The sequence below is a fragment of the Lutjanus erythropterus genome, chromosome 3, assembly GCF_056507025.1.
Source record: "Lutjanus erythropterus isolate fLutEry1 chromosome 3, fLutEry1.hap2, whole genome shotgun sequence".
NCBI classification, from domain to species: Eukaryota; Metazoa; Chordata; class Actinopteri; order Lutjaniformes; family Lutjanidae; genus Lutjanus; species Lutjanus erythropterus.
Window position 1 is genome coordinate 27,859,547 of NC_139319.1, and position 13,513 is coordinate 27,873,059.

General features: G+C 40.3%; 1 protein-coding gene across 1 annotated transcript; it reads left to right on the top strand.

Annotated features, from left to right (window-relative positions):
• The first annotated feature begins 8,130 nt into the window (after positions 1-8,130).
• On the top strand, positions 8,131-9,912 carry LOC146330191 (CD48 antigen-like). The gene is made up of 3 exons (XM_084714476.1): positions 8,131-8,365; positions 9,399-9,677; positions 9,764-9,912. Exons 1-3 carry the CDS (start codon positions 8,146-8,148, stop codon positions 9,910-9,912), a joined length of 648 nt encoding a protein of 215 aa, XP_084570602.1. The 5' UTR covers positions 8,131-8,145.
• Positions 9,913-13,513: the final 3,601 nt, after the last annotated feature.

Here is a 13,513-nt window from a genome sequence, read left to right on the forward strand (position 1 = left end):
AAAGCCAACCATTCAGATTGGATTTATTTCTCCAGGGATGGTGGGATGATTTCAACATGACCTGCCAGCATAATCTCAGGCCAACAGGCTGCAGATTCACAAGAGGATAGTGTGTCAGTGTCACGTTTTGCATCACCAAGGCGTGAAAAGTACGAGGTTACAATGAGAGGAGCAAAGGACGAATGTAGTGTAAAGAATGAGGAAGGACAAAAAAGGTCCAAAGACAGGACTTTCTCACAGTCTATCAGGGGCAGTTCCTGTATGAGGCTGCTGGGTCAATAAGGAAGTGGTTATTTTGACTCAAACCATCATGTTTTTTTTACTAAACCTAACCAAGTAGTTTTGTTGCCTAAACATAACCAGACTGTGAACATTTCCTGAACCGTTTCTCTGAAGCTTTATGTTGAAAGTCTATGCATATGTATTTTTGCACATAGTAAGATTGGGCCTCATGTAAAAACCACTCGTATGAACTCAAGTGGTGCCTACGAGTGATTTCAGAGAACTTGTGGGATTCACCAATTTTCGTGTATTTTGAATTTTCTTTCAGATACAAACACAATTTCTGAGTGGTCCAGATGTGATGTAGAGTCATGTGCAGTCAGTCTGCTGTTATCCAAACTGAACTTTTTCACTACTGGCTGTATATTTCATTAGTTTTAAGACACGTTGAGTATGAAAAATAAATTACACTTCATAATTATGTCAACATTATCCTGTTTGACTGCAATTCAAATTATAATATAATTGTAAATTTACATATAAAGCCTATCATCATTCATTCAATAATCTATTATTACCTGCTGTCAGGTGTGTTGGCTGTGTATCTGAACATACAGGTTTATGAAGTCTCTGTCCAGGTGAACATCCTCACTTATTCTGTCCTCTTTGTCCTTGATGAAAACCCTCTCCTCTGACTGCAGTCATTGATTGGCCCTTACTGTGACTATGACAAGCCAATTTTTTCTCTCAAGTCATTTTATGTCGAGATGTTTCCTGTTTTTTCAGTGATAGTCCGACCCTCTGGTTACACAGCATTAACAGCACTCGTTTTTCCCGGTTCTTTGCTTTAGCAGCTCTTTTAATGTCTCTGCTGATGCTGTTATAAAAGAGAGCAGGACATCAAATTCCAAACTCATAAAGTTTTTCTTTTTTCTCTTTGATGCCATTTTCATGAAAGAACACTTCCTGACATATGGAGCAGGAAGTGCAGCCTTATTGGGGCGCTAATTATACTAATTTACAAGTCTGTATGTGCACTCAAATTTGCACAAGTGACTCATTTACATGGTTTTCTGAAGTTATGAGCGTTTGTTGAATGTGACGTGGTGTGTTCGTACGAGGCCTTCATATGAAAAAAGCAAGAGAAATTTAAGACAAGAATACAAAAGTGTTCTTACATGAGGCCACTGTGTCTGCTTTTCACATCTATGTACTGATGTTCAGTGTAATGGTATGTGTGCCCGTTAACTCCACTCCACAACACCCATGGAAACAGTGCCCAGCCAAAGAGGCCGAGTGTCGAAAATGCAGAAAAAAGGGACATTTTGCTGCAGTCTGCAGATCATCTACAAGAGTGGAAGCTATTGTGGACTGTGACACAGTCGATATAGCCTTCATGGGGACACTTAACACAGAAGGAACAGAGGACGTATGGTTAAAAGAAATCAGCCTGAATGGAGAGAAGATAACATTTAAACTGGACTCAGGAGCCTCAGTTACAGCCATTCCAGCTTCTATGTACTCTAGAGTACGTGATGGTAGGTTGAGGAAACCACCTAAAAGGATTAAAGGTCCAGATAACTGCCCATTACAGGTTTTGGGCACCATGAGAGCACGCATCAAAACTGAAAGGAAGACAACAAGGCAGGACGTGTATGTGGTGGCAAACCTAGTGATGCCTCTAATGGGACTCCCTGCTCTAATAAAGCTGATTCAACAGGTAGCTTCAGTCCAAGGAGAGAAATCAGAGAAGAGCCACCAGTACAGAGCTATGTTCCCAAAAGTGTTTTCAGGGCTAGGAAAGCTACAGGGAAGTTACAAGATAAAATTGAAAGATGGAGCAGTTCCGTATGCACTCTCAGCTCCACGCAGAGTCCCATTGCCCATGAAAGACCAGGTTAAAGAAGAGTTAGACAGGATGGAAGCACTGGGGGTCATAAGAAAAATCGAGGAGCCGACTGAATGGTGTGCGGGTATGGTGGTGGTCCCCAAACCGAACAAAAAACCCCGTATATGTGTGGACCTCACCCGACTTAACGACAGTGTCTGCAGGGAAAGACACATACTGCCAGCAGTCGATGAGACGCTGGCACAGCTTGAGGGAGCAAAAGTCTTCTCGAAGTTAGATGCAACGTCTGGGTTTTGGCAGGTACCTTTGCATGAAGAATCACAGCCTCTAACGACTTTTATCACCCCTTTCGGAAGATATTGCTTTCAGAGACTCCCTTTTGGTATCTCTTCCGCGCCTGAACATTTTCAGTTGAGAATCTCCCAAATCATCGCTGGGGCAGAGGGTGCCCTGTGCCATGCAGATGATATCCTAGTCTATGGAAAAGACGAGGCAGAGCATGATGAAAGGCTGCAGGAAGTACTTAAAAAGTGTGAAAAAGCTGGCCTCACTCTCAATGAAAAATGTGAGTTTGCAGTTGGGAAGGTGAAATTCCTAGGACATAACATAAGTGCAGCAGGCATTGAGGCTGATCCAGACAAAATCAGCGCCATTGAGAAAATGCAAGAACCTCGCAACGTGGAAGAAGTCCGCCGTTTCACGGGAATGGTAAATTATGTCGGCAAGTTTTCACTCAGCCTACCAGCCCTCACAAAACCCCTGCGTGATCTGCTAAAAAGTGACAGTACATGGACATGGGACGCACAACAGAAAACGGCCTTTGAAAATGTCAAAAAAGAGCTAAGTTCACCCCCAGTCCTAGCACAATACAGCCCTAAGAAAGAGACAATGGTATCCGCAGATGCATCTTCATATGGACTTGGGGCAGTCCTCATGCAACAACAAGCAGATGGTAGTTGGAGACCAGTTGTGTACATTTCACGGAGCTTAACACCTACAGAGGTCCAGTATGCACAGATAGAAAAAGAGGCTTTAGCAGTAACATGGGCCTGTGAGCGACTCAGCTCATATCTGCTAGGCTTGGAATTCACAGTGAGAACTGATCACAAACCATTAATCTCACTGCTAGGCTCTCGGTCTTTAGATGATCTACCCCCAAGAATTCTCAGGTTTAGGCTAAGACTGCTGAGGTTCAACTACAAGATCATACATGTCCCAGGCAAACAACTTGTCACTGCTGACGCTCTCTCGAGAGCACCCCAAGGACTTGAGAACAGAGAGGCCAACAGTAGCTTGCAGAACGAATGCTGTGCCTATATTAACCATATTCTGCAACATTTGCCTGCCACTGAATGTAAACTAGCTTGCATCAGGGAAGCTCAGAACACAGACAGCATTTGTAGGCAGCTGAAAACGTTAACAGAAAAAGGCTGGCCCCCTCACAGGAGAAGTGTCCCTGAGCACCTTCTGCCATTTTGGCCAGAGAGGAATGACATCCACATGGCAGAGGGCCTCCTTCTCAAAGGTGTGAGGATTCTCATCCCTGGATGCATGCAGGGGGAAATGCTGGACAGGCTACATGAAGGACACCAGGGAGTGACCAAGTGTGTAGCAAGAGCACAAGAGTCCCTGTGGTGGCCAGGGTTAACAAGATGTGAAATCTGCTGCCAGTATTCACAGTCAAAGACAGAGCCTTTAATGACCACGCTCCTACCTGCACGGCCGTGGCAAAAAGTGGCAGCTGATATCTTTCAGTGGAAGAATGGCCATTACATCGTGGTGGTAGACTACTATTCCCGATATATTGAGATAGCAAACCTCCCAACCCTGACAACATCTACAACTGTGGAGCGACTGAAGGTAATTTTTGCAAGATTTGGAGTACCAGAAATCCTGATAACTGACAACGGCCCGCAGTTTGCGTCGACAGACTTTGCCAGGTTTGCAGAGGATTATGGTTTCAGTCACAAGACCAGCAGCCCTCGCTACCCCCAGAGCAACGGGGAAGCAGACAGAGCTGTCCGCACAGTTAAACAGCTGCTCAGCAAAAACCCAGACCCTCAAAAAGCTCTCTTAGCTTACAGAGCTACGCCACTGGCTTACGGGCTGTGTCCGGCGCAACTGCTAATGGGGAGGAGGATAAGATCAACAGTTCCAACTGCTCCACAAACGTTGAAACCAGTCTGGCCAAACCTCAGAGCTTTCAGGGAAAAAGACAAGGAAATAAAAGAGAAACAGAGACAGTCTTTCAACTTGAGACATAAAACAAAGGCCTTACCAGTTCTGGTTCCAGGACAGAGAGTGTGGATTAGAACAGCGCAGACCACAGCTACTGTCCAGGGACCGGCTTCAACGCCAAGGTCTTACAATGTGGACACAGACCAAGGGAGCTTAAGGAGAAACAGGGCTCACCTGACGGTGCTCCCCGAGAGAGGTCTGTCCTGCTCTGATGAGACAGAGACTGATCCAAGACAGGGAGACTCAGGTGAAACAGTGACCAGGTCGGGAAGGGTTTCCCGTCCTCCAGATAGACTGGACTTGTGAATAAACATTCTAGTTGTCCAGGGAGTTTTCCCTGGCCTTAAAAAAAAAATGTATGTGCCTAACAGTTTGTTCTTCCTAAAACAGGATGTGATACATTGTGTTCTAAAGTAACTCAGTCTGAGTTGAAAATGTTCAGGCATGAATTAAGATGGGAGCGATTATTGTTTTGAAGTTATTTTAGTTCAGCACAGTTCAACCTTAAAAGTAGAGAAAGATGGTTTGTCAGCTAAAAGAGGGGGATGTACTGATGTTCAGTGTAATGGTATGTGTGCCCGTTAGGCGGCGCTGTTAGAGGGGGCTTGAGAAGGTGAAGAGAAGAAGAAGAAGTCTGTTTTGGGGGGTTCACTGGTGAATTGGGAGTAAAGCATCCATGAAGGAACTTACTCGGTGTCTCCTGAGTGTTTAATTCAGAATGTAAAACATTCTACAATCTAGGCACGGCAAATCATGACACTGTCATGGTGGACCAGCATGTCTATTACATGCTGTGGCGTGATACCAGTCTGCACCTGCACAGTCATTCTGGTTGTGTATGCAGGTATTCTCTCTTGGCTTTGTCCTGCAGAATGTGCGTATCTATTACAGACCACATCCTGTAAATTCACCAGGGTTAAAATACCATCTTGAATGATGAGTTAAATTAGTGAGCATTTTAATTCCACCCCCCCACCATGTTAATCCTGTCCAAAAGATGTTTTATGTGATTTTAAAAAATCCTCCTTGGTTTGTTGTTTCTGGTTTATATATTTCTCACTGAAGTTTCATTTTACTATAGTGATATATTACATGGCTTTGTTAAGTATTTGATTCTGATTGGTCAATTACAGCATGGTCTGTTATTTCTGTATAGTAAGCTGTCGCTATGAATAACAGACTGTTGCTATGGATGCAGTTCTGATCATAGACTCTGAGGAAGCAATAAAATCATTTTACAGTCACAATCACATTACAGTTACTGAAAAATATGTATTTAAATTAGAGTCACTATTCAAAATGCTGGCGATTACAAAGGACTTACATCCAAATATTATTTTCAAGCAGCTTGGTGGAGATCTGCACTTTTCTGAATGCACTCTACATGCATTCAAAAGACTGTTGCTATCCCTATCTGGGCAAACCTAACAGATGGGAGACAACAGGTGTCGTGGTGTGATTCAATATAGATGTACAAATATAAAGAGAAAATTATTTTACAAAAATAAGATTCATAATTTTACTTGAGCAGAGTTAAGTGATCCGCAGTGTATCTGTTAAGAGGACCAGAGTGGTTTTAGTGGTTAATGCAGCTTTTTTTTGCTTTGTCACATGAACATTACTGAGTTCAGACAGGAAGCTGCATCAGTGTGACAGTGATGCTTTAGTTTATTTGAATCTAAACTCTACTGACGACAGGTTTCAGGTCTAAAAACAAACATGGAGTTGCACATGAGGATTATCATCTTTTTCATAGGTAACTTTTTAATGTACATAACTGATGCAACTTGCTCTTTACTTGATCACAGAATATGACATTGGACGTTAAATGCATATGACTTGGTTTTAGAGGCGTCTTTAAATAAATGTGTGCGCTGTTGTTATAATTGCACAGCACTTTAGGTAATTCGGGACTTATTGTTTTTTAATGTTGCGCAGAGAAAGATGTATGATTTATGCTGACTCTTTTACACTATACACCAGGGGTCCCCAAATGGCGGAACGCGGTCCGAGTCCGGACCCACACGCCGTCCTATACGGACCCGGACCTATAACCAATAAATTATTAAGAGATTTAAATTTTGACGGGACGCTTCTATTTTAACTGGCGCAACTTTTCTCGTCTTTCCGGCGCTGGTTTATCTGATCAGGAAACACACAGACCAACTGCAGAGAAGCTGCGTGGAGGAGACTGTTGTTAATGACGGAGTTTATTACAACAGAGACTAACGTGATGGTTAATGACATCGACACCAACCAGATGCACTTATAAAATTAAACAACTGTATAAAGAGGCCTGTACGTAAAACAGGAGAGTCTGTGTTTGTCTGTGAGAAACTTTCAGATCTTCTCACAGCAGAGTGAACAGGTGAGGGAGGAGAGGAGGGCAGACTGATCACTAATCAATCACTGATACCGTCGTCCTCTCGGACTGATTAAAAAATAAAAATGACAAAATTGGTGACAAACCAAACCTGGATGTCCACACAAATAAAGTCTTTGTGTGAAACACTGCAGAGTGAAACATCGTGCTGTTTACAGACAGTCTGCTGTCTGTAGTCTGACAGAGAGACAGAGAGGGACGTGTCTAGAAGGGAACCCTAGACTCGCGAAAGATCGCGCGAGTTTGATTATTTTAGTAGAAATGACGAACACAAATCTCGCGAGAGTTGTGCAAATAAAGCGTTACCTTCTAGACACGACCGAAAAAGATGCGCAGCTCCAAAAATAGAAAATCATGTAGTGGTGTTGTTTTTAATGTGGCGGGCCGCCATAAATAAAACACTATTCACTGATCCACAGAGAGTCACTGAAACACTGATCACTGACCTGCTGTGATGGAAAAATACTCAGATTCTTTATTTAGGTATTTTTACATCGTGGTATTAGTGTTTTTACTTGATTACAATTTAAAAACCTTGCATGTTATTGTTTCCTTTTTTGAAAAATCAAAATTTTTATTGCTGTTGTTGTACTTTAATAGTATTCTTATCGCTATTTTTTTATTACTAAATACAGACGTGCAAACTCATAAGAGGAGAAAAAGATGACATGTTGGTAAACCAGTCCCCTGTCCTCTGTCCCCTGTCCTCTGGGGGTCTGGGAGCGTCTGTCCTGCTCAGAAGAAAAATGTTGTGATTTTTACATGTAAACAAAACATTCTGGTGACTGTTTCAGTTCAAATAGTTAGTTCACTCTTCTGTTTGTGGTTTCTGCAGACATTACTACCTTTACTTTTACCTTTGTGCGAAAATAAAGTAAATACAGTAAAAGTAAATATACATTAAAAGTAAAGTTACTTTGCTGAGTATTTTTACTTTAGCAATTTATAGTTGTTCGTTTAATAGACCTGTCTTTTCTTTTGTAAATTACCATTGTTGTTAAATAAAGCAAAAGTAATGTAATAGAAAAAAATGCAGAACAATATTTCTTATTTGATTACTCGATTAATTGGCAGAATAATCGGTAGATTATACTTAAATTTTACTGGTTCGGCCCACTCGAGAAAGTTAGACATTATGATGTTCCGGACCTTTGCTTTAGGAAATTTTCTCTAACTGGACCTCTTTGAATTTTAATTGAATACCCCTGCTATACACTGACAGACTGTAAACTAAAGACAGTTAATGCAGACAGAGTTTTCCACACACTGGGGACACAATAAGTTTCCCTCTTGATTTTAAACACTACAGCTCTCTATGAGCTGTATGGTTTTGTCCTCCACTAACTATTGTTTTTCTTTATATTTTACAGTGATGATCTCATCTGATACTGAGGAAGTGAAGACGAACCTGACGGGCACTGAAGGAGGATCCATCACTCTACTTGACCCTGTGATGGAGGAGGGATTTCTGATCCTTGGAGGAAAGACCATTGCCATGGTGAACGAGGGAAAAATCAAGATATATGAGGAAATTTACAAGAACAAGGTTCTCTGGAACAAAAACACTGGACTCTTTACAATCACAGGACTGCAGAGGAACGACTCAGGGATTTATATGATTGACTCTAAAGTTGGAAGAGTTTTTATTACATTGTATAAACTCACAGTGTATGGTAAGTTACATTTCCTTGTGATCATGTGTTGGTGTTTTTCCAATAGCATCCAAGCCACATTTATGACCTCAGTGGTTCATATTTAACTCCACGATTTTGAATAACCACTCAGGGATAATATTGACTCTAAAGATGGGAGGGGATCCACTACATCTTATAACCTCACAGTGTACGGTGAGTCATTACATCTGTGATAAATTTCCCTTCATATAATTTTACACACTGTGATTTTACTTAGTAAAGGTATATTTGGGAAAATATATTTTTCATAGACTATTATCTATCTTCACATCTACGGTATTGTGTGTGTAAAGTTTCCAGTCCTTGTCACATGCAAATGATGTCACATAATGAGAGAACGTCTTCATTAGTTAGTTTACGTCTCATCAAACACCACATTAGACATGAATTTCTTACAACCTGGACAAGTAAAACCACACACACTGCACATGTGGTGTGATGTGTAAAAATGAAAAAGAAAAGAAAGAGCTAATTGACAAAACTGTACTACTGCTGCTATAACTTTATTACTACCACTACCACTAAAATGTCTGATCCACCACTCATTTGCAGTTTTGTTGCTGTCAGTTTCTCTGTTCTCGCTGTCAGAGGTGAACTTGGCATTGCATTGTGGTCAGTGAGTCTTCACCATTAAGGTCTAGAGGAAATATGAGAGTGAACTTTGTGAGGCAAAAATTCTCTTCACTTTGTGAACACACCTTAACCCAAGTATCCTGAGCATCCATTATCCAAAGCTTCATTTTGTGGCATACCTGTTTAATTGTGACAAAATCCAACACTCTGTTGACTTTCATTGGAAGGATCACAAATAGAATATCTCTACCAGGGGTATGGAGGGGCTGTCACTCACTGTGGGGTTATAAAGTCAGAGGCGGGTAAACTGTAGTCTGTATTTCCAGTTACACCCCTTATCCCTACTATTTTTCAACAGAAAATGGACGTGATGTTTTGTTCTTCCCAAAGCAGTCAGTCATATTGTCTAATTTTAAATTTCCATTATTTTCCTCTCCAGAGTCTGTCCCAACTCCTGCACTGACTGTAGTGAATGTGGGAGCTGAGAGCTGCAGCCTGCTGTGTTCAGTGAAGAAAACTGAAGAGACGACAATGTTGTGGTACAAAGACGAGGTAATCGTGAACTCGAGCAGCTCGGGTCTCTCTCTGCCTCTCACTGTGTACAAGGAGGAGTTCAGCTCTTCTTATAGATGTGTGGCTGCCAACCCTGTTGAAAACAAGACTCTTTCAGTCAATCTTACAACATCCTGCAGTGGACAAGACAACACAGACAACACAAGTAAGACTGACTCTTCTGTTTTCATCTTCTCTGTGAAACATCAGGTTTCAGTGTATTTTACTGATGAAGGTAAATGTTTTTAACAGGCGACAGAAACACACAGTCCTATTTGTTCCTGAGGTTGTTCCTGATTCCCATTGTTGTGTTTGGGAGTGCTGTTGCTGTTTGCATCATTGTGACAAAAGTGAAGAGACAGACAAAGAGAGAGACGGCTGCTCCATCAGCTACACACTGAAGTCAGTACACACACACACACACACACACACACACACACACACACACACACACACACACACACACACTGCAGATAAAACACATCCTATACAGTATGTGTTTTATGTAACATACTCAAATATTTAATAGGTTTTTGCTCTTTCTGTATATTCTGTCTCATCTCAACAGGTGCTGCCTTCAGTGAAAAGCCAGAGTGAGGAAGCTGTTTGGTCCATGATCTTCCTCTAGTATTGAGATGAAATATAAATAATGAGTCTCAGCACACCAATAGCCAAAAATATGTCGTCAGCCTTTCTCAGCCGGCATTGTTGGATTATTATTACAGTTTATTGTTTTGGTCCTCTGCCTTCACTCATTAACATCATTTGTTTTCTGAGAAAAAGCTCTGATGAAACCACCACATGCCACCTGCTCTGCACCAACTGGCAGATAAAAGAATTGGTGGAGATCAAACCAGAGCTAACCGGAAACACGGCTTCAAATGAACACAAGTGTTGCTTTTTGTCTGCTCAGTGTGTAAATTCACAACATACTTTTGCAGTTGTTGCCCCCTGGCCTGGTGAGGAGGCAGAAAACTTTAATTTGCACTCAGCTGGACTGCAGGACTTATTCTGTAGGTTCATCCCAAATGCTATGAACCCTCCAGTGACCTGAATATCATCAGGTAACTCTGTAACCATAAGTGTGTAGAATTTATGGCCCCAAATGCAAAAAACAGAAGAAAAACAAATATGTTAATGGAGCTTAATAATTGATGTGTTACAATGTGATGTTATTTCTCCAAAATCTTTAGACTAATCTTTAAACCTGCTATAACCACTTAGGAGCAGTGGAAACTAGTCGTGAACAAAACACTGACATATCACTTTTTAAGATGATGAGGTGAACTTGTTTATTTACACATCCAGCAGACACACAGTAACATTAACATTCATTTGAACCTGAAATTTGTGTGTGGCCACCTGATGAACGTAAATTCAATATTCACTGTTTTTGGTCCACTATGTTCATCAACCAGTCCCCTCTCTGCTGTTTGGTGCTGAACAGGTAGTGTTCAAGCTTTTTCTCTGAAAACAGCTGCCTGCTGCTGCTAAAACTGACTCTATGAGAGCGATTAGAGTGAACCAAAGCAGTTCAGTTGCAGTTAGAGAGCTTAACAATGAGCTGAAAGTCACTATAAAGCTCTGCAAAGCTTAGGGGATCTGCAGATTCGTTGCAGCATTGTTTTAATGTTGTAATTTATTGACTGTTTTTATTTAAAAAATTACTGACAAGCAAAAGTGAGGAGCAATATTCTATTTTTTTCTTGTTAGACATTTACTGTCTGTATTTAAAGCCTGATATGGATCATTTCTCTGTGCCAAACACATCCATTGTACAAAACTCACTGCCCTGCTGCTGTAAATGCTTACAAAAGCTCAAAATATGTATATAATAATATGTGTAATGTATGTGATCCACAGGTGAAAATAGGCACTGTTAACTTGTACTGATTCACAGCTCTTGAAGGAAATGATTTTATTTTTAAAGGGAAGTGTAGGCAAGTTTTATGACCACCACCAACTAACTGATGTCCTACTCCTGTGTGAGGAAGCAGATTTCTGAGCACCATGATGTAAATATGCAGTCAGTTTGTCATGACAGCAAACGGTGCATGACTCAACATAAACACTGATAAAATGGATTTATAGCTCGTTCTGTTAATTGTTTCTAAAATCAGAAATTCAACACAGTTTTCACACATTGCAATAATCCAGACAATATAACAGTCTAGCAAAGAGTCTGAGATGATTTTTAGCAATCCTCATGACAAAGACAAATTTGTAATGGCCTTAAAAGTGAATGCTGGACATGAAAACTTTGTTAAAGTATTAAGAAGCTGCTTTAATGACTTTCAGTTGATCCACAGCGTGGTATACTGATGGTGCTGGTCACCTGGCAGTGCTTTTGTCCTCTGTCATCATAAAAATTGTATTGAATATTAAAAAGCTTATTGTATCTTCAAATATATCATAATAAAGTAAGTGAAATGGCTTGAGTCTGGGTCAGAAATCTTTCTTTTTACCTGAACAGTCACAGGAGTACTGTCAACTCTGAACATGTTGTGTTCCTATCTGTCAGCATCAGGACACACAGAAAACTTTGTGTTTGTCCACACAGAGTTTTTGTTCCAGTCCCACCTAACAACAAGACTGTTAACATTCATGAGAAAAGATGAGGACAGATATGATCAGATAGATATGATGAGTGCTGGAGAGTACACTCACATGTGCTGCACTAGTGTGTAAGTTTTGAGTTACTAGAAAACCACAATTTCCAAAAGCTGACATATTCCAATCATTTTATTGTTCGACCAACAGTCCAGAACACAAAATATGTATCTTAATATCATAAGAAAACGGTAAGTCCTCACAGAAGAGAAGTTGGTAGCACATACTTTTGGCATTTTTGATTAAAAATTATTTAAAACAGTCAATTGATTATCCGAGTAATTGCAGTTTAATTTTGTGTTGGTAAACCAAGTGTTACTGATCTACATATGATAGTCTTAAAATAAAATACATGTTTAAAAAGTTCTGGTTCCCAGAATTTTTGGCTTGTAACTCATACATTAGAAGAGATTCTGGTTGGGGCGCCTGGGGCGTCTTTTTCAGATGTCAATGATTATAACCAGCTCCACCCAAGTGTCCCCAGAAATTCGTTCAAGTTTCGGTTGAAGAGCTTTTTTTCTTTCTTCTCTCATCAATCACCTCACAAACCTGAAGATTTATCTTATGACCCTTAGGAAGGACTCCACCCCTAGTTTGGGAATCACTTGACTTAAGTTAAAACTTGCTCCATCTTAGGCAAATACAACTACAAAATGCTGTTTACACATTGATGCTTAAAATATTCTAATTATATCACATAAAATATCAGAACAGATCTGTTACAGGGTCCACCTCTTTGCTAAACAAGATATTTTGATTCTGAATTTTGTTTCTTTGAACATTTTACTGATAATACTTCATGTTTTACTCAAGTCAAGTTTTGAAGGAATATCTCTTGATTGCTGAAACTGTTCTGTATTAGAGATGTATTTCAAAAACATTAACATATTCAGGCACCACTGAGCTGTGGTGGTTGAATGCATTGGTACTAGTGATACTAGTGATGCTGTTATCAAAGATAACAGACATGTTGATGGCTTGACAGTGAGCAAAAACAGAAATCAGTTTCATTTAAAGTATAACTTACATATTCATATACATGTTCATTTGCACTGACCATGGCTGCTGCTCACACTTTTGTGTTTGTAAATCTGGATTTTCTGAGTTTCAGAGGACTAAATTGCCTTAAATAAAAAATAAAACAATCAGGTTTTGCATTTTGATTTCCCAGTTTTCATTTCTCACGATGATCAGGGCACTAAAACTGTCAGCACAGGAGATTCAATTTAACATAACAAAATAACAATATAATAAAAAAAAACACTGGCCATGTCTTCTTTTTCAATCATTTATTTAATAACCCCAAAACAGGCACAGTATGTTCCAGAGTTTAGGCAACTCCCATCATTATGTGGAAAAACTTATCTTTGCTTGAATCACTTCTCTGGAATG